Below are 17,283 nucleotides of genomic sequence, written 5' to 3'. Positions count from 1 at the left end.
GCCCCCAGAGGGTCTGTGCCAAGCCTGGGTGCACAGCAAGGTTCTGGCACTGGGTGATATTAACCAGGTGCTCTGTCATTGGTCACCTCCCAGCTGGGAGCAGCAGTGCCCAGGAGCTGGCAGGGCTTTGTCCCGCCAGCTGAGGTGGGTCTGTGACCAGTCCGTCAAGGCAGAGGCACCTGCTGAGCATCAGAGCATCCTCTGCTCTCCAGAGCGGGCTGAGGAGCCCTTGGCACCCGCACAGGAGCGTGGGGAGCACCGAGGCCAGCCCTGCCCTGTGCGGGCACAGCCACCCCGGCTCTGAACCGTGCCACTCCCCGGCAGGGCAGGAGAAGCGGGAGGAGTAACTTCCACGCTTATTTATTTGCTTGTTTTGGTGCTTTGCAGACTCAACCTTCCCCTGGGAGCCCACTGCAATCCCCGTACGCAAAACCTTTCGTGCAGGATGCCGCGGCTCCAGAAGAGCAGCGAGTCGCAGAGCCCCGGAGCTGCCGGGCAGGCAGCGCAGACCCCAGCGGAGAGCGGCCATTAACCTCTCCCTTGGAACAAGAAGGTGCAAATGAGCCCGCAGTAGCCTCCTTTCTTCTGGCTGAGCAAGATTGATTGAAAAACAAATTGGCGCAAATAAAGCATGTAATTAGATTAAAGCCTCTCGCCTGGAGCGGCTGGAAAGCGGCAGCGAGGGATTCCCGGGAGCCCGCAGCCCCTGCTCACCTCCACATCCCCAGCGGGACCCCAGCGCCCCCAGGATGCGAGCGGGCTGTGCCCCCACATCCCGGGAATGTTCTGGAGCAGCGGCTCCATCCCTGGGAGCTCGGGGCACGGTCAGAGGGAAGCGCCCCAGGCACGGCCCGGCCCCGCTGCAGCTCGGGGGGATTCGCTCCCCGCCTCCTGCTGCCCTTTGGGGATGGGGATTTCTGCTCTTCCAGGACAGGCGTGCCCACAGCAGCTGTGGCCTCAGCAGCCGCATCCCAATTCTCCCGGATCTAAAGGGAGCAGGAGGCAGGCGATGGCTGCTGGTGGCACAGTGGGGACAGTCCAGCTGTGCCAGGCACCCACTGGAAACACTGCACGGGAAAAGCCTGCGGTGGGAACACCGCACTGGAAACCAACAGTGAACCGGAAAACACCTCACTGGAAGAAAACTCCACAGCAACTCGGAGTTTTACAGCTCTTCCACACCACTTCTGCCCCCTCCTCAGCCCTCTCCCGGGAGGCTCCCACATTTCCTATCCCTTCCCACAGGATTTCCCCCAGTGTCGAGCCCCAGGACATGCTGGGGACAGATCCAGGGGTGCCCTGCCAAGATCCACTGCCAACACCGTGAAATACATTCCTAGGAAAACATCTGTCCTCGGGAGCCCAGCACCCCATACATTCCTGCCTGAGCAGCTCCCAGCCTAGCAGGAAAATCAGTTTTCTGTTCGGGGAGAGATGCAGAAACAGGGAGCTGGTGCTGGGGACAAGAGCTTGTGTAACCGGGGGAATCAGCCTCTGGAAATGTCCCAGGATGGGGAGAGGGAGCTTGTCAGTCCTGACTCTGAAGCTCGAGGCTTGGCTATGGTGGGATGTGGGGGTAAAGGGTTGCAGGGATTAAGGGTTATGGGGATAAAAGAATAAGGGGGTGGAAGAATGGAGGGGTTTGGGGTGGAGGAAACCGGGTGCAGGGATATGGGATTGGAGGAATGCAGGGATTTGGGGGTGGAGGGATGCAGAGATGGGGGAATGAATGGATGTGGGGCTGCAGGAAGCCCTGCACTGAGATGATAAGAGCACGCTGCCCTCGTGCATGGAGCTTATCTGCATTTCAGCGGTTTTGGGGGGGTTGTTGGAGGTTTTTTCCTTCAGACTTTCGGAGCTATTTTGAAGTGACCAGGAGCTCCCTCGCTGGATGCCCCTCTCCCCTATTGTGCTCCCAGCCATTCACCAGGGATCACCATGAGAAACCTTTCAGAGGGAGCTGGATGCTGCTGATCAATCAGTCAATCAATCATGCAGTCAATCCATCACCTCACTTACAGCTGGGACAAGGCAGAGAAAGCCCGGGCAGGGCTGAATGAATTCCTCCTTTGGACGGGTACAAAGCTGGAGACTCGCAGGCTGAGCCCAGATTTACCCCAGGGTGAATGAAATGATGATTTCCCCTCCCGACCGCACCGCAGGGAGCTGGGCAGCGCTTTGTTCCCAGGCTCTGGGATGCTCCCGGCTCTCCACAGGGCTGACACTTCCCCACAGCCAAGGGCTCGGGCTTTTCTCCCCATCAGTGCAAATTCCTCCCAACCCTGGATTTGGGAGCATCCTCACCAAGAAGAGAAGCCTGTGCTCCAGCCAGGAGCCCTTCGGGGAGGAGGCTGAGCCCTGTTCCAGGGGAAAACCATGGGGAGCTGCATCAATGCAATCACCTGGTTTTATTTAAGCCCACTGGCTGAAATCATCCACCTCAGATAGTAATTCCCCAGAAAATCTGGATTTGATTCAGATAAGACAAGGCCTGACTGGCAGGTTTGTAAGCCTTCACCCCCCCTGTGCTATTTTTGTTTTCCCTTTCACTGTGGTCTCTTCTGTCTAAGAGGGACCAAAAAAGGACCAGAAGAGCTCGTCTTGCCTGGCAGCAAAAATGAGGAGCAGCCCCTCCTCATCCTCCAATCTCCCAGCATGGGAGAGCATGAATGCATTTCATCTAAACAATCCAGTTTTGGCCCGTTTTCCCAAACTGATTGGGACCCCTGAGAGTAGGCAGAGCCAGGCAGGACCCCCCACAGCAGAGCTGACATTGTCCCACCCCTTGTTCCAAGGCCAGCTTTGGCCCGTGCTCCTGTGCAATGCTCCAGGTTGGGGTGATGCTCCCTGAGCTCTCGGCCACTTTCTGTCCCACGTGGCCACGAGCACAGGAAAGGGAGCAGCACCTCTCCCACAATTGCCTGCACTCAAAATCTCCCCCTAATTGCTTTTTCCATCTTATTTCCAAACCCTTTTTCTCCCATAGCATGGGAGCTCTGGCTCATGGACACTGATTTAGGAATTTGTTAAAAACCCCCCAGATTTGAGCAGGGTGGAGGGGGGAGCTGAGAGATGCCAAGACACAGCACTGCTGGATGCTCCCTGTTGAGGAAAAGGGATGAAATACAGAGGATTCAGGCTCCTTGGACAGAGCAGTGCTTAGAAACTCCAATAAAATCCCAGTGAGAAGAATCATGGTGGGATTCTGGGTCTGTTGGATTGCTCAGCTTGGCTTAGCCTTCAGTGGGTTTTCACTGGCACCGGAGGCTCCTGGTGGGATGCCCGGGTCCCTGGTCACCCCTCTGGGCAGGGAATGGGGGCCCTCCAGGGACACAGGCATCCACAAGGCACTGTCCAGGCATTTCTCATCACTCCCACACCATGGATAACCCTCTCCCAGCCTCCAGCCAGGGCTCCTCAGCTAAGGAAGGGCTCTAACCCTGCTGGGATGTTCTGGTTTTGGCTTTATGCAAACTCAGCTGGGTTTTAGATCCCGAAACAGCCCCTCTCCAGTGGCAGGGGTACAGATGTGTTTGCATGGGGTAAAACCAGTCCCTGAAATCAGTCCCACAGATGCTGCTGGGATCAACCTTCCTGTGACACTGGGGACTGAAGGTGTCCCTTTGCTGCCTGGGTTTCCCACCCAGGGACTGCTCCTGAGCACGCAGGGTGTCAATCCCTGCCACTTGGCTCAGGGATCAATCCAGGGTGACATCCATCCCTTTTAGTACAAACTCCTTAATTTATGAACCCTCCTGCACCGCTGAGACAAAAGTAAACAGCTTCTACACCTCATGTCTTCACAGCTGGGGCTCAAACACCCGGGGGACCTCCAGGCAGCAGCCCAGGACACGTCAGCCTTTCCTGGGACCTCTGGCTCCTGCTGTCATCCCCTGGTCAGAGCCCTCTAACACGAGGGAGATGGGAGCAGGGGTCCCTCTGGGGGGGACAGCTGTGGTTCCAACCCTGGGTAACCCTCTGTGCTCACAGATTCAGCGGGAAATCCTCCTGCACCTTCCGTGCCCTTGAGGAACACCAACCTCAGGATGCTGCACGTGTGTTTCCAGCACGTTTGGGCATAGAAGGAAACCAATTGTCCCGGTACAAACAACAGGATTTATGCCTTTGGTGCAATTTATCTCGAGGGAAATGATTGCTGAAGAGAATTTTAGCACTGAGGTTTAGCTCCAAAAGAAGAGAACGTACCTGCGGGCTCCTCCACGCTGCTGGCGGCCGTGGTGGGTGGAGCAGCCGGGATCTCTGCAGGACAGCCAGGACCACACGGCAACAGAGAGGAGACAAAAGGAGGAGGAATCATTCCAAACCCCAAAGATCCTGGCCCCTGCACACACTGCAGGTTCCCTTCCCAGCCATGTCTGCCTGCGAGGAGGGCTCCCAGCTACGAGCCCCAGCAAGAGCCCCCAGAGCAGTGCACCGGGAGCTGGGGAACCAGGCATCCCTCGAGGCTGTCACAAAGGGGGTTTTTAACCACAACTTTGGCTTTTGGATGCGTGCTGCACTGTGCCCAGCCCCTGTGGTCACTGCCTGTCCCCGAGTGTCCCCTCCAGCTGCTGTCACCCAGGCAGTGCTGGTGCCTGAGGCAGGGTGCAGGTACAGGCTGTGGCTTTGCTGGGATGCAAGCGCTGCCTCCCACATTTTGAGGAAACACAAACACATCTGGTGCAAATTCCCTGGTCCCTGGCTCTGATTTGGGGCCAGCTTTGCAGAGCTGAATCCACATCATGCTCTGGATATTCCTTCCCAGGCCTGGCTGTGTTTGTTGAGAGGATGGACTGTGGATGGAGGGAGCTGTACGGTCCTGGCTTTGCAGGATGCTCCCCTTGGATGTGCTTCCTGCATTTAGGGCACAGTGCTGCCATTCTGTGGGGGAACATCCCACCAGCCCTGTTTGAAAATGGAATTTAGGCATGAGCTGGGAGAGGGCATCTGCCTCTTTCTGCTTCTGTTCTTGGAGAAATGCACGGCCACCAAGGTGGGTTTGCTGCGGTGTGTGGCAGCAGCTCATGTGCAGCCCAATCAGCACTGGGGGATCTCTGGGTCACTCACCCTCGGGCAATTAAACACAGCACAAGGCACAGAGCGTGGCCAGGCAGCACTGAGAGCCAGCACAGCCATCTCACAAAGTGAGAGCTGGGGCTGCTCCTGCCTGGCCTGACCCAGAGCCCACGGGGGTCTCGCTCCTTCTCTCAAGGTGTTCCTTCCCTGACTACAAGTCTCTGGGAACAGGGAATTGTGAGCAGTGGTAAATCAGAGAGTGACTGTGCCCAGCCCCAAAGCCTGGATGGGCCATGTTGAAATCCTGGGTCTGTCTTTATTTAGTGCCATGAATCCTGAGGGAGCTGATGCAAGGAACAATTTACTCTCTGATTTCCCCTGGCCCTGGGGAATGATTAATGATAAACCTTTGTGCACACTTGCTGCACAGCAGACTGGAGCCACGGCTGGAGGTCTTGGGGACAACAAGCATCTGCTTTGGGCTCTGACTGTCCCATTGCGACACAGGGAAAAATGAATCCCAAGTGACCCCAAACCACCCTGGAATGTCTGTTTTCTTCAGGAGGAGAAGGTGGAGAAAGGGTCTCTGCCCCAGAATTTGGCAATGGCCATGCTGAGAGGGGGAACAGTGTGAGAGCAGACTGTGGGTTCCCAACAAAGGCTTGATTCTTTAAACCTTCACTTTTCTTTTTGAGACTTTTCCTCCTTTTAGCAACAGGGCATCACCCCTTAGGGGAGCAGTTCCTCCTTCCCATCCCATCCCATCCCATCCCATCCCATCCCATCCCCACAAATTTTGGTGCTTTGTTTGTTAGGGCAGGTGGGGATGTCCCACAAGGTGCATGAGCATGAGAAGATCCAACAGCAGCAAACCCAGAGGCAGCAGGGAGGGGCACAGAGCTAAACCCCAACTTTGCTGGGCAGTGAGAGCTCAGAGGGGCTGAGGGGATCCAGGTGTTTGCAGAGCAGATGCTGCAATGGAGGCATTTTGGGAGCTGTACCTGGTGCTTCTGCTGTTGTTTCAGGAGCAGAGGGTGAGAGAAGCCTTGGGAAGGGAATTGCAAAACAAACCCAGGGAGGCCAAAGGTAAAACCCCCCGTGTTTCTGGGAGGGTTGTGTGAGTGCAAGAGCCCTTTCAGCAATCCAGGTGTTCTCAGCTGTGATGGCAACTCCATCAAAGGAGCAGCTCCTCTGATGAGCTCTGTGCCAGGGTAGCACAGCCTGATTTTGGAGAGAAAAACCTGCTTTAGCATCCAGCCCTGATGTGGCACCCCTAAATAAAAGTGCTCTTGGAGCACATCTGTCCCATGAAGCAAAATTGAATTCCCAGCAAGCTTGGCTGCAGATGCACCCACAGAACCCCCCCAACAGGGCAGGTGAGCCGCTGGAAGCTGCTGTGGATGTTGGAGCACGTTTGGGCAGAGCGGAGGGTGGGGTCCCCAGGCAGCTCCGGCCCCCGGGCGCCGGTGGGGTTCAGCAGCCCCCCAGCCTGGGCAGCGGCTCCGGCAGGGTTTTAAGGGTTAAAACCTCTCCTCCACAGACGCGGAAAGAAGATCCACCTACTTATGCAGGGGGCGATGGGGGAGCGGCTCTGCTGGTAGCCCTTGGCGCAGCGGTTGCAGGTGATGCCGGTGACGCCGTCCTTGCAGGGACACTGGCCCGTGGTCTGGTTGCAGGTCTGGCCGGCGGCACCCACGGGGTGACAGTCGCACTCTGGGGGGACACACGACAGCAGGGTCAGGGCAGGGCACAGGTGGCGGTGCGGCATCGGCAGGAGCGGGGCAGCTCCCCCGGCACGGCTCCACCTCCTGTGCCGCTGGCAGCTCGGAATGAGCTGGAACAGAGCTGGCATTTGGCACCGGGGCTGGGGGACAGCGCGGCAGAAGGGGTGGCCCTGTCACAGGGACAGAAGTGCAGCCGGTGACTGATCCTGGGAGTTCGCAGGATTTAAAGGCAGGGCAGCAGCTCCAAAGCCGCCGGGCTCCCGGGAGCGGTGGCAGGGCTGGTACAGAGGTACAAACCCAGCAAGGTCCCACCACCCCTCGGCTCGCCCGGCTCCGGCAGGAAGCAATCGCTTGCAGAGAGCTTGGGAATTCATTTCACGTGCACTCAAGAAAAATCAAACCCGTCCTTTCAGAGCTCTCTCTCGAGCCCTTCCCGCTGAGCAGCATCCCTGGCAGCTGGCACCGCGGGCACAGGAAGGAAATGCCCTTGTGGGGTGGAGGACCTGCTGTTCCCGGCCAGATGGATGCAGCCTTGACGGCAGAGCTGGGCAGATGTGAAGGGTTTGGCAGGGGATGTAAATACTGCACTTGAAAACATTCACCATCTCATTTCCCACAGTGGGACTTTACCGGTGCAGCTGTTTGGGGAAAAAAAATTAAAAAAAAAAAAAAAAAAACAAAACCAAAAAATACGGCAAAAAGAAGAAAAGCCAAAAAAAAAAAAAAAAAAAAAAGAAAAGAAAAAAAGAAAAGAAAAAAGCATCAGGGCTTGTTATCATCAGTGCTCCAAAAGGATTACGGCCTCGCACATTTGTTAACAGCCCTGATTTGTAAGAGCTACAAGCGCCGTGCCAGACTGCGGGCTGCCCCTGCTGAGCGGTGGCAGGGACAGGCAGGCAGGAAGGAAAGCTTTCCTTTTCTTCTGCAGCATCCCCGGGAAGGAGCCAGCCAAATCCCTCCCTGGGGGGCACTGATCCCGCTCTCCTCCTGCCCCTCAAGGGAGCTGCCTGCCAGCAGCTGGGCCTGGGGGAAACGTGTCCCACTGCCCGGGCCCTGGAGGGGGCACCCCATGGGCACCAGTGCCTTCAAAGCCCCCAAGCCCCCAAAGTGGGCACGTTGCTCCCAAGAGGGCTTTTCCTGGATCCTGCAGTGCTGCTTGGTTTGTTCTGCACCCCGCTGGCTCTCAAACACCCTCAATCTGTCTCACTTGGGACAGCAGACTGCATCCCACACTGGTTTTGGGTTTCCAAGTTTTGGTGTTTGGTTTGCCCTCCAAGCCACCCCAGCACGATCCTGCACCCTGCACCAGCAGCCGCCAGTTTGACCCTCACTGGGCAGCAGCTCCCAGGCTGATCCCTGCCCAGCAGGGTTTGGATGGTGCCTGGAGCACCCCTGCACTGTCCCATTTCTCCCTGGGGACATCCCAGAGCCCAGCAAACTGCCACCAGCCCTGACCCCGCTAGTGCTGGTTGGGAAGAGACAGAGCCTTGCCAAAACCCAATGATTTTTCACATGAGAGGGAAAAAAAAAAAAAACCCTCAAGAAAACAACAAAGCTTTTGTTCCTTTTATGCTCTTTTCCTAATAATTCTGATTTGGGGTTTTTGATTAAATGTCCCTCTCTTCCCCCTACCCTGAGCTCCCCCTGGGAAACAGCTGCTTGCAAACCTGCCCACAGCAGAAATCTCCTTTTCTAAAGCTAATTTCAATTGGAAATGTTTTAACATGAAACAGCGTGGCTGGTGATGAGCAGAGGGATGCTTAGGTGGGAAAACCTTCAGGCTGCAGCCCCAAGGGTTGGCTCAGGTAATTCTGGGGGAAAGGAAATAAACATGAAGGCCTGAAGGAGGAACAGGAAAGAGTTAAAGAGCAGAGGGTCAGGAGTTAATACAAAAATAAGCAAATCAGGGAAGGGTTACCCAAGAAGAGGCAAAGGGCAGGAGGATGGGGAGGAACACCCTCATGTTTCAGGCGTCCCCTCTGGGGCTGCTCCGGGCATTCCCTGCAGAGTCCAGAGGATTCTCCCATGTGAGTGGATCGCCCTCATTTCAGTGGGACCGCTTGGATGAGAGAGGGAAAAGAGGGGAAAAAAGCCCTGGTGATGAATAAGTGTGGATACTAAATGCAAAAAGCAAGCAGGGAACAGAGCCTGTGTGAAACTAAATCACACAGGCTTCTCACTCTGGCCTGAGAAAGAATCCAGAGTCCTTGGTAAAGGACAACAATCTTAGCAGGTGTTGTTTGGGAAACAGTCAAGGGGTGGTGTTCAGCCTAAGCAATGATGGTGATGTGTTGTTTTAATGACCAGTGAGGGTTTTACCTCTCGGACCTTCTCAAACCCATCTATAAAAGAAGATTAAAATTAATAAACTTTGCTCTCTTGGACAATGCAGCTGAGAGAGTCGTGTCGTGCTTCTTGCCATCCTAAAACAGTGCAACAAGTAAGATCCCCAGACTCGGGCTCTTGGAGGCCGGGCTGAGAGCACGGAGCGCTCTTTGGGCAGCACATAAATAAATAAATGGTGGTGCTCCCTTCCCGCATGAGGCAGCGGCTCGGCACAGCTCGGCCGGAGCCGCCGGGGCTGTTTTTACAGCCCAATCTCTCCCAGGCTGCCTCCTCTCTCCCAGCCGGGCTCCTGTGAGGATCTGATGTCCCCGTGTGTGATGTGCCCAGGGTGGCAGAGGCTCCGGATTTCACCGGGATGGGATCCCGGCCCATCTCTGCCACACCGTGGGGAAAGGGACCGCAGTGTCAGTGTCCCCTGGGTCCCCAGCCCGCTCTGCCTTCCCAAAGCCCGGCACTCAGCAGCGGCCCGGCGCTCCCGGTGCTCCCGGCAGCGGCTGCAGATGTGCCTTTGCTGTCCCTGTCCTCCAGAAGCTGAACCGGCGCCAGCAATTAGGAGCAATTAAAGGTAATTTACAGTTCCCCGGCCAGTGCAAACACTTGCAGCCAGCAATTACAGGCTCTTCTCCTTCCCCAGCCGTGGAGGGCCGGGCTGCTGGTGCTTGATGCTGATTTTTCCAATCCAGTTCAAATTCCTTTGGGCTGTAACCCCGAACCGAGGGGAGTCTGCCCCGGGATGCCAGAACGGGGATGATTGGTGCAAACGCCCCTTTGGCATCGCCGCCTTTCCCATGGGCACCTCGGGACTCACAGAACACATCTGCACTCCCGAACTTCCCTGAATCCCATCCCTCAACTGCCCTGGCTGCAAGAACGCGTGGATTTGTTCACCGAGGAGCAGAAATTCAGCAGTGCCCTGCATTGAGCGGAGCCCTCACCAGGGCAGGAGTGGCTGGGACATCCTGGAGATGATAAGGAGGGTAACACACGAGGCTTTTCCTCATGCCTTGCTTGGAAGGATCGCCCCATAGAGGTACGGTGAGAAGCCAACGGGGATGATGCTGGAGCAAGAAAAGGGCATCTGCACTCTGTCAGTGCACAGAGCACCGGGGGAAGGGAAACAACTCTCAGGATTTCATTCTATTCAGAAAACCTTGAAAATTTATGCTGTGTCTGTGGCAGAGATGACCAGGAATTCCTAGTGGAAAATGAAGTTATTTTTTGGTTGAAAACATGGCTGTGGAGGAGAAATCAAGGAGCGGGAATCTGGGAGGCTTTAACAGGCAAGGAGGGCAGCAGTGGGCGTGCCTCTGCTCCCAGCAGTCATTTTCCCTATAAAGTAACCATGGCCTGGAAAGCAGGGAGCTGAGAGCATTCCCAGGTGAGCACCTTGAGCTTGGCTGCTCCAGATGTGAGGAGACCACGTCGCTCTTTGCGAGACAGACCCAGAGCGGCCGAGTGGATGAGGGGAGAGCAGCCAAAATCCGGAGTGCAGAAAGAGGCATAATTGTTAGGAGGGAACAGGATGGCTCATCCACGCTGAAGGGTCCCAATTACCAGCATCCACTCCAGGAAAAGATCTGAGAGTCAATGAAACATCTGGCTGATTGCAGCGGAGCTCAGAAGAGCCACAAGATGGGAGGCTGTGCTGTGAAAGGGGGAGAGAGAAACTCTGAATTCATATCAGGGCACTATAGAAATCAATAGCACGTCCTCAGCTGGGAGCTGGAGTGAAAGGCACGGAGAGCACCCACGGAAAAGATTCGGAACGCCTTGCCAAGAGACGGTGGAGGGCTGCCAAGCAATGCACAGCGCCGGGAAGGTCAGACAGGTGCTCCTCTTCACTGGTCCTTAAAGCCCAGCAACAAAGGGACATTGAGGGCGTTGAAAAGGCAACCTTTTCAATGATAAAAGGAAACGCTGCTTTGCACCGCACGTAATTAACTCGTAGAACTCCTGCTACGAGACACCATGGCAAGGGCCCAACAGGATTAGATAGGGCTCTGAATGAGAACATCTGTAGTTACATTAGCTGGGATTAATATATATACGGATATAAGCACTGCCAGGCAGCTCCTCACCGCCTGCAGCCAGGAGATTTCCCCCGGGGCCCGGCTCTGCAGAACTGGCTGCCGTGGGTTTTTATAGCTCTGTCTGGAGCTTCCAAATCAGCCCCTATTTTCTGTACAAACCCGCTGAGACAGAGCATTGCCCACCCCAGCCCAGCCAGCGATGCTTTTCTGTGCTTCAGCTCAGGTTTGGGGCTAAAAAACACCTGGAAACATCTTGGGGCCATGCTTGGGATGAAAAACACCACGGCTTTTCAGTTCAGCTGAACTTGTTGAGATGGTTCTGCCCCACTGAAGGTTGACAAATAGCAGGACAAAAATGCAAATATTTTCACACCCCCGGTGTTCAGGCAGAGGCATTCCCAGCCCCTAATCCTGCCCCACACACGTGTGCTGAAAGGTAAACAGAGGGATAAAGCTCCTGGCCCAGCTCTCCTCAAGTGTGACCTTTATGGAGAAGGTGCCTGAAAAGAGCTGCATTTTTTGAGAATTAGCATCTTCCTGTTTTCGGGGAAGCAGATTCCTTGGGAGGTTTTCAGAGTGATGAAAAATCTTTTTGCCTGCACAAGAAAAAAAGGCTTTGTTTGCCAGGGTGTCACCCCAGATGTGCCAGGATCACAAACCTCCCAGGGCTCCAGGTCCAGCCTCTGGACTGAGCAGGAACCCAGCAATGCATTCAACTGGAAAAAACACCCTTAATTTGCAATAATCATTGATGAAGGCTCCTGTATTCAGAAATCACACTCAGTTTGAAGTGCAAATTCTATCCCAGGTAGCCAATGTACTTTAGGTGCACACTTATATTTAATCAGGCTTTAAAATGCTTTTCCAGAATCATGGCCAACAATTGCTTCCCTTTGGTTGCTTCCCTTCTTTCCTCCAAAGACTTCAACAGGAGTAAAAAAAAACGTGGCTACAGAAAACTTCTGGAAAAAAAATGCAACAGACCCAGGTTTGTTGTCAAAATGTCAAAATAAATTCAATTTAAATTCTCCTGTTGCCTCAACAACGCATCCTGATGCAGCAAACATGTCTTACTTCACCTTATGGTTTAGTGTTTAGAGGGGTGGTTCTGGCATTATTACTGAAGTGAGGTTTTGTTGTTATTGTAGAGTTGTTTTTTCCTGCTCCACTGTCTTTAGGAGCTCAGGTACTTCAAATCCTGCTCCCTCTGAACACATCTTCCCAGAGAACTCAAGGTGTGAGAATTCCTGGAGCTGAAATCCATCCCAGAGGTGACCTTGAAGTGGTCCCAAGGAGGACAGGATGTTTTCACAGCTTTCTTTTGGCTCCTGTCTTTGGGAAATCAATTCAAAACAAGCAGGGCTCCTTCCTTTGGACACCAATCCCGGTTATTCACCCATGGATCAGGGGAGTCTGAGCTGAACTTGTGCACCAGAGTTCTGAGGAGAGGTTTGTGCTGGCCCTGGGACATCCTGTGGGGATGGGAGAGCCCACAGGCACTGCCAGAGCATCTCCAGCATGGGCAGCACGTCCTGCAAATCCCACGGATTTATAGGGAAGAGAAGCTGGAATTTGGTGTGCACCCACCCAGTCTGGCCCCAGCTGGTTTGCAAAGCAGAAGCAGGGGTGGAAATGTCTCTGTGCTAACTCTGAATACAAATAATGACTTTAAATATTAACCATTAACTGCTCTGCTGGGAGCTCGTCAGCCTGTCTGCAGCATTGGGAGCTGGATTTAGCCCTCCAAAGGATCATGTTCATGCTCAATGTCCCTCAGCACATTCTCCTGGAGATTTAAAGGTTTCTTGCCAGCAGAACATGAATTCCTCCTTTTATTGGGCAGAGCCAAACAATCTCTGGGTGTCTCCTGCTGCCCCTCCTCCCGCGCCACTTCTCAGGGCTCTCCCGTTTCCCCTCCTGGACTGGCACTCGGGGGGCCAAGGGCTTTGGTGCCCTGCAGTTTGGGCCAAATTTCACAGATTAGACCTTGGCTTTGTCTTCTCCATAACAAGGAACAGACGGGGCCACAAAGCCTCCACTGAGCCAGAGTCGCCGCTAATCCAAGGGGCCTTGGAACCCGGCAATAAATCCACTTTTTGGGCAGGAGCACCGTGGGCAGGAATTAGTGACACACACAATGGGACAATTATGGCAGCACTTCCCCAAATGCTGGAAAATTTCCTTGTTCCAAAATTGTTAAAACTTCTCCTGTCCACTGAGAGCTCCACTTCCCATGTGATTCCAGCAGGGCTGGAGAAGCTGCTAGGGACGCTGAGATGAAGCGCTGGGGTTTCCTTCACCCCACGTTGCTGGCAAGATTTAGGTTTTGTTGTGGAGGATGTGATCCCTTTGATTTTTCCATCAAAAATGTCAGACCTGCAGGAGCAGCTCTGGCCAGGCCAAGAGCAGCAGCTCAGTGGGGCACGGTGGCCTCATGGATCTAAAACAACCCAGCTCCCCCTGTTCTCATGGGAGATGCTGCACGAGGAACAGTGGGTTGGGAATGCTGTTATTGGAGGGAAAAAAAAAGAGAGGCAAAGTTTTTCTCTTCCTGATGCGTTTTTAGCCTGGCTCTGGAGGAAACGAGGTTCCTACAAGTGCATTCTCCCACTAATAATAAAATTCAAATCTGGCAGCGGAGCAGAAGTCTCAGAGATAATGAGGTTGCCACAAGCCTTGGGAAAGGAGGCAGTGGGGAAGGTGAGGGAGAAGCTGGAAAAGCTCTGCAGAAAAGGATCCTTTTGGTGTGCACAGCCCTCATGGGACACCAAAGCATCCACAGTGGGGAGAGTCCCCAACACCCCAAGATCAGGGAGAAATCCCAGTGAGAGCTCCTGGGGCACAAACCCAGGCCCTCATTTGTGATGCTCTGAGAAGCATCTGTTTAACTGGAAATCCTTTCCCACCAGGAAAAACCCTTCTCATTTTAGTACGCTGAAAACCAGAGTGTGGGGATGAGCAGGACTGAGCTTGGGTTTAATTCTCAGGATCTGAGAGCCTGAAGCACTTTCCACTCCTGAGAACTGGTCTGAAGAAGGAAATTATCTCAGTTATTGGAAAACATTTATGAGGAAGGCAAATTATTCGTTTTCTTTCCTCTGTCTTGTGGATATGCAAAGGTCCGGCTGTGCAAGTGAATTTGGCAACTTTTGTCCTTAGTCTGAGACCAGCAATGGAGAGCTGGGGTTTAGTCTGGTTTTATTTCTTAATAGGGTGCAAATTCCCCTCTATTGTGTCTCCACTTCTGACAAACCACATCCCAACCTGCCCTCCGGGATTGCTCCTGGATGCTTCTCTGCTGGAAACGCAAACCGCAGTTTGGAAAATGGCCCCAGTTTATCCAGTAAACTCCTGCTGGGCACCAGCATTGCCAGGATGTGATTTTTCAGGAATGCAGAGCCGGCTCCTGTCAGGGAATCAATGCTGTCTACATTTTCCTATTCAGCTGGATCATCCACATGTCTGCCACGGATTCGGGACTCAGCTGTGAGCTGTGTCTCTCCTCTGAAGGTGCTGAGGTGGTTTCCAGGTGGCCATGGAGATTCCAGCTCTTTCTGAGGGGCTCCTCCATTCTCCTCATGGCTCCCTGGATTCAGCAGTGTCTTGCCCTGAATTCTACAATTCAGCAAACTCTGCCCACACAAAGGCAGCTGCTGAATTTGATGTGTCTGCTTATCCATCATTAAAATGTGGATTTTAATGGATTTTTTAAAAGCTGGTGTGGGCTGGGAGATGCTTTGTGTTGAGCTTGAGTCTTACTTGAACAAAAAGTCACTGCTTTTCCACGGTTGCATTCTACAAACTCAGAACAGCGTAAGGGTTTTGGCAATGCTCATGTCCTGTTTTTCCTCTGGGATCCCTCCAGCCCAGGTGGCTGAATGGTGCAGCTCTGCCCTGGGTCCTGGCGGTGCCGTGGAGGAGGTGACACTTGGTGGCACTGGAGCCTCCCGTGCTGCCCCAGGCCACTCCCACAGTGACCCGTGAGCATGGACAGCTTAAATCTGCAATTCTAGAAACCTTCTCTGATGTTCTGTGTGTGTCTGGGGGTTGTGATGACAAGTTTTAGATGCAGAAGTCATAAATCAGCTCTCAGGGCTTGCAATAATATCAATATAAGGAATTATGGGGCTGTGGGGAAGGGCACAGCCACTGACAAATGCAGGATGGAAATGCAACTAGAAAATCATTCTTGTGGCAGTGGAAGAGAATCTCTACAGTCCTGGGGAGAAATTAAAGTCTGTGCTTGTCAGATCAATGCCTGGGAAGTTTGGAATTTCTCCAGGGATGTGATTTCTCAGAGGTGACCAAGCTCTGACACGAGAGCCCAACCCAAGCCCTGCCAGCACCACGAGCTGGCTCCTCTCTCACCTCAACAGTAGCTCCAGCTGGAATCCAAAGAGGATCAAAAGGAAGAGAAGGAAATTTGACCATTAAGGACAACTCCCTGGGGTGCATTCCTGGGAATTATTGCCTTGGAGTTTGCCTTAAAACCACGAGTGAGCTGGACAAGAGATGGGCATCAAAATGAGGCAGCTCTCGAGGGGAGCATCTCCCTCAAGGCTGCGCTTCAGCCCCTCCTGAGGTGACCCCAAGGGCAGAGCTGGGCTGGTCCCAGCAGAGACCTGCAGTGAGGAACAGAGGGCTCCAGGGACAGAGCCCTGCAGGAGCCACCACTGCTGGCCCTGCTGGCCCTGGAGCCCTGGTGGGATCCAGCCAGCCCATCCCAATGCATTTGGCATGCTTCAGCTTCAGTCTGCCCCGGCCAGGTGTGGATCGGGGACTGTGGGAACAGGGGACATCTCCAAGGCTGGAGGGATGCTGACCATGACTGGAACCATGGACAGACCAGTGTCCCTGTCCCACAGCAGGACACCAGCAGTGGGACACCTCTGGTGGCAGTGACACCATTCTCAGACTGTGCTGTCTGCCGCGGGTGTTCCCCCACCACCTCCTGTGCCCCAACTTCCCAGCGGGACGCAGCAGCAGGAACAGAGAGGATCCATCTCCCCTGGTCCAACCTCCAGGGAATGAGCTCTCAGCTCTAAGCTGGTCACGCAGCTCCCTCTATAGTCAGTGGAGAGAGACGGGGACCGGTGCCACTGTCCTTGTCACCGGGGGCTCTGCTCGGCTCTCCCGGCAGCTCCTGGAGCCAAAGGGGTTCGGGTTCTGCCCTGCTCAATGCCTGCCACTGGCTGGGGAAAAACCCTTTATCTGCACCCCTGAAATCAAGGACGGGAGGCTGAGCCCATGGGGTCTCACCTCCTTCTGCTCCAGCCCAAACTGCCTCCAAAATGCAAATGTCAAGTCTTGACCCTTGGTGGGTGCAGGCCAGGACAGGCAGGGAGGCTGGGAGTGCTTTTTGGGGTTTGCACAAGGCATGAAATCCTCCAGCACAGCTGGAAAACTCCCCAGGCTGCAGCAGCACCAGACACACTGACAATCCCATTTCCTCCCAAAACATTGAGCCCTGATGAATGTGACCTCTCCAGGTGCCAAATCCTGCCCCAGCACGAGGGGTTTGTGCTGGCAGCCTCAGCACAAGTGCATTCAGAGCACATCTCGTTTGTCATCTTTTCATCAAAAAGTGTGCAAAGCCTCTCCCCAAAGTGCAGAGCTGTTTTACAGCCAGGCTATAAAACCCTGCAGATTCTCTACTCCAATGGAATTAAATTAGTGCCAACAATCTGGCAAATATCAGAAGGGAATTTAATCAAAAGAACCAACAGCAGGGCCCAGATTTACAGCAGCCCATGACAGAGCAGGGTGGACGAGGGTTTGCAGGACCCAGATGTGGAAATTCACTTGCAACATCATTTGGAGCAGAGGGAAAGCAGAAGGAACTGGAAGCAGGGCTTCAGCGTGCTGGAAGCTCTTGGTGATTTCTCAAAAACCAGGGAGAAAAGAGGGACAATTTGTCCTTGTCTGAGTCTGAAAAAAACGAACGTGAGCATTTCTTATACCCCGAGTTTTGTTGCTTGTCAGCACACCCCAGAGCAGGGGTGTGCCCAGGAGCAGGGCTGCGATGTGTCTGCTGGGACAAAGGGCATCCTGCTCCCCTGCCCGCTGGGATGAGCCCACCCATCCCCCTGGAGCAGGAGCAGCAGGACCATCAGGCTCTTCCAGCCCAGGATCCATGGCTGGGGCAGGGATCAGCTGCAATCTGACCT

The 17,283-nt window shown here is 54.2% G+C and overlaps 2 protein-coding genes across 3 annotated transcripts in view; one reads left to right on the top strand and one right to left on the bottom strand.

Annotated features, from left to right (window-relative positions):
* STX8 (syntaxin 8) overlaps positions 1-647 on the top strand; it is a 106,798-nt gene extending 106,151 nt beyond the window's left edge. For both annotated transcript variants that reach the window (XM_086857087.1, XM_086857085.1), the window contains one exon: positions 388-647. In XM_086857087.1, the coding sequence (XP_086713213.1) occupies positions 388-563 (176 nt within the window). In that variant the 3' untranslated portion in view covers positions 564-647. The remainder of the gene's footprint in view (positions 1-387) is intronic.
* Positions 1-17,283, bottom strand: part of NTN1 (netrin 1) — an 84,848-nt gene that overhangs the window by 15,098 nt on the left and 52,467 nt on the right. Inside the window, exons 3-4 of the mRNA XM_086857083.1 lie at positions 6,580-6,729; positions 4,207-4,260 (exon numbers count right to left, since the gene is read on the bottom strand). Of these exons, the coding sequence (XP_086713209.1) occupies positions 4,207-4,260; positions 6,580-6,729 (204 nt within the window). The remainder of the gene's footprint in view (positions 1-4,206; positions 4,261-6,579; positions 6,730-17,283) is intronic.

Source organism: Cyanistes caeruleus, chromosome 19 (assembly GCF_971803275.1).
Source record: "Cyanistes caeruleus chromosome 19, bCyaCae1.hap1.1, whole genome shotgun sequence".
Classification (NCBI taxonomy): Eukaryota; Metazoa; Chordata; class Aves; order Passeriformes; family Paridae; genus Cyanistes; species Cyanistes caeruleus.
This window is presented reverse-complemented; position numbering and strand designations above follow the sequence as displayed.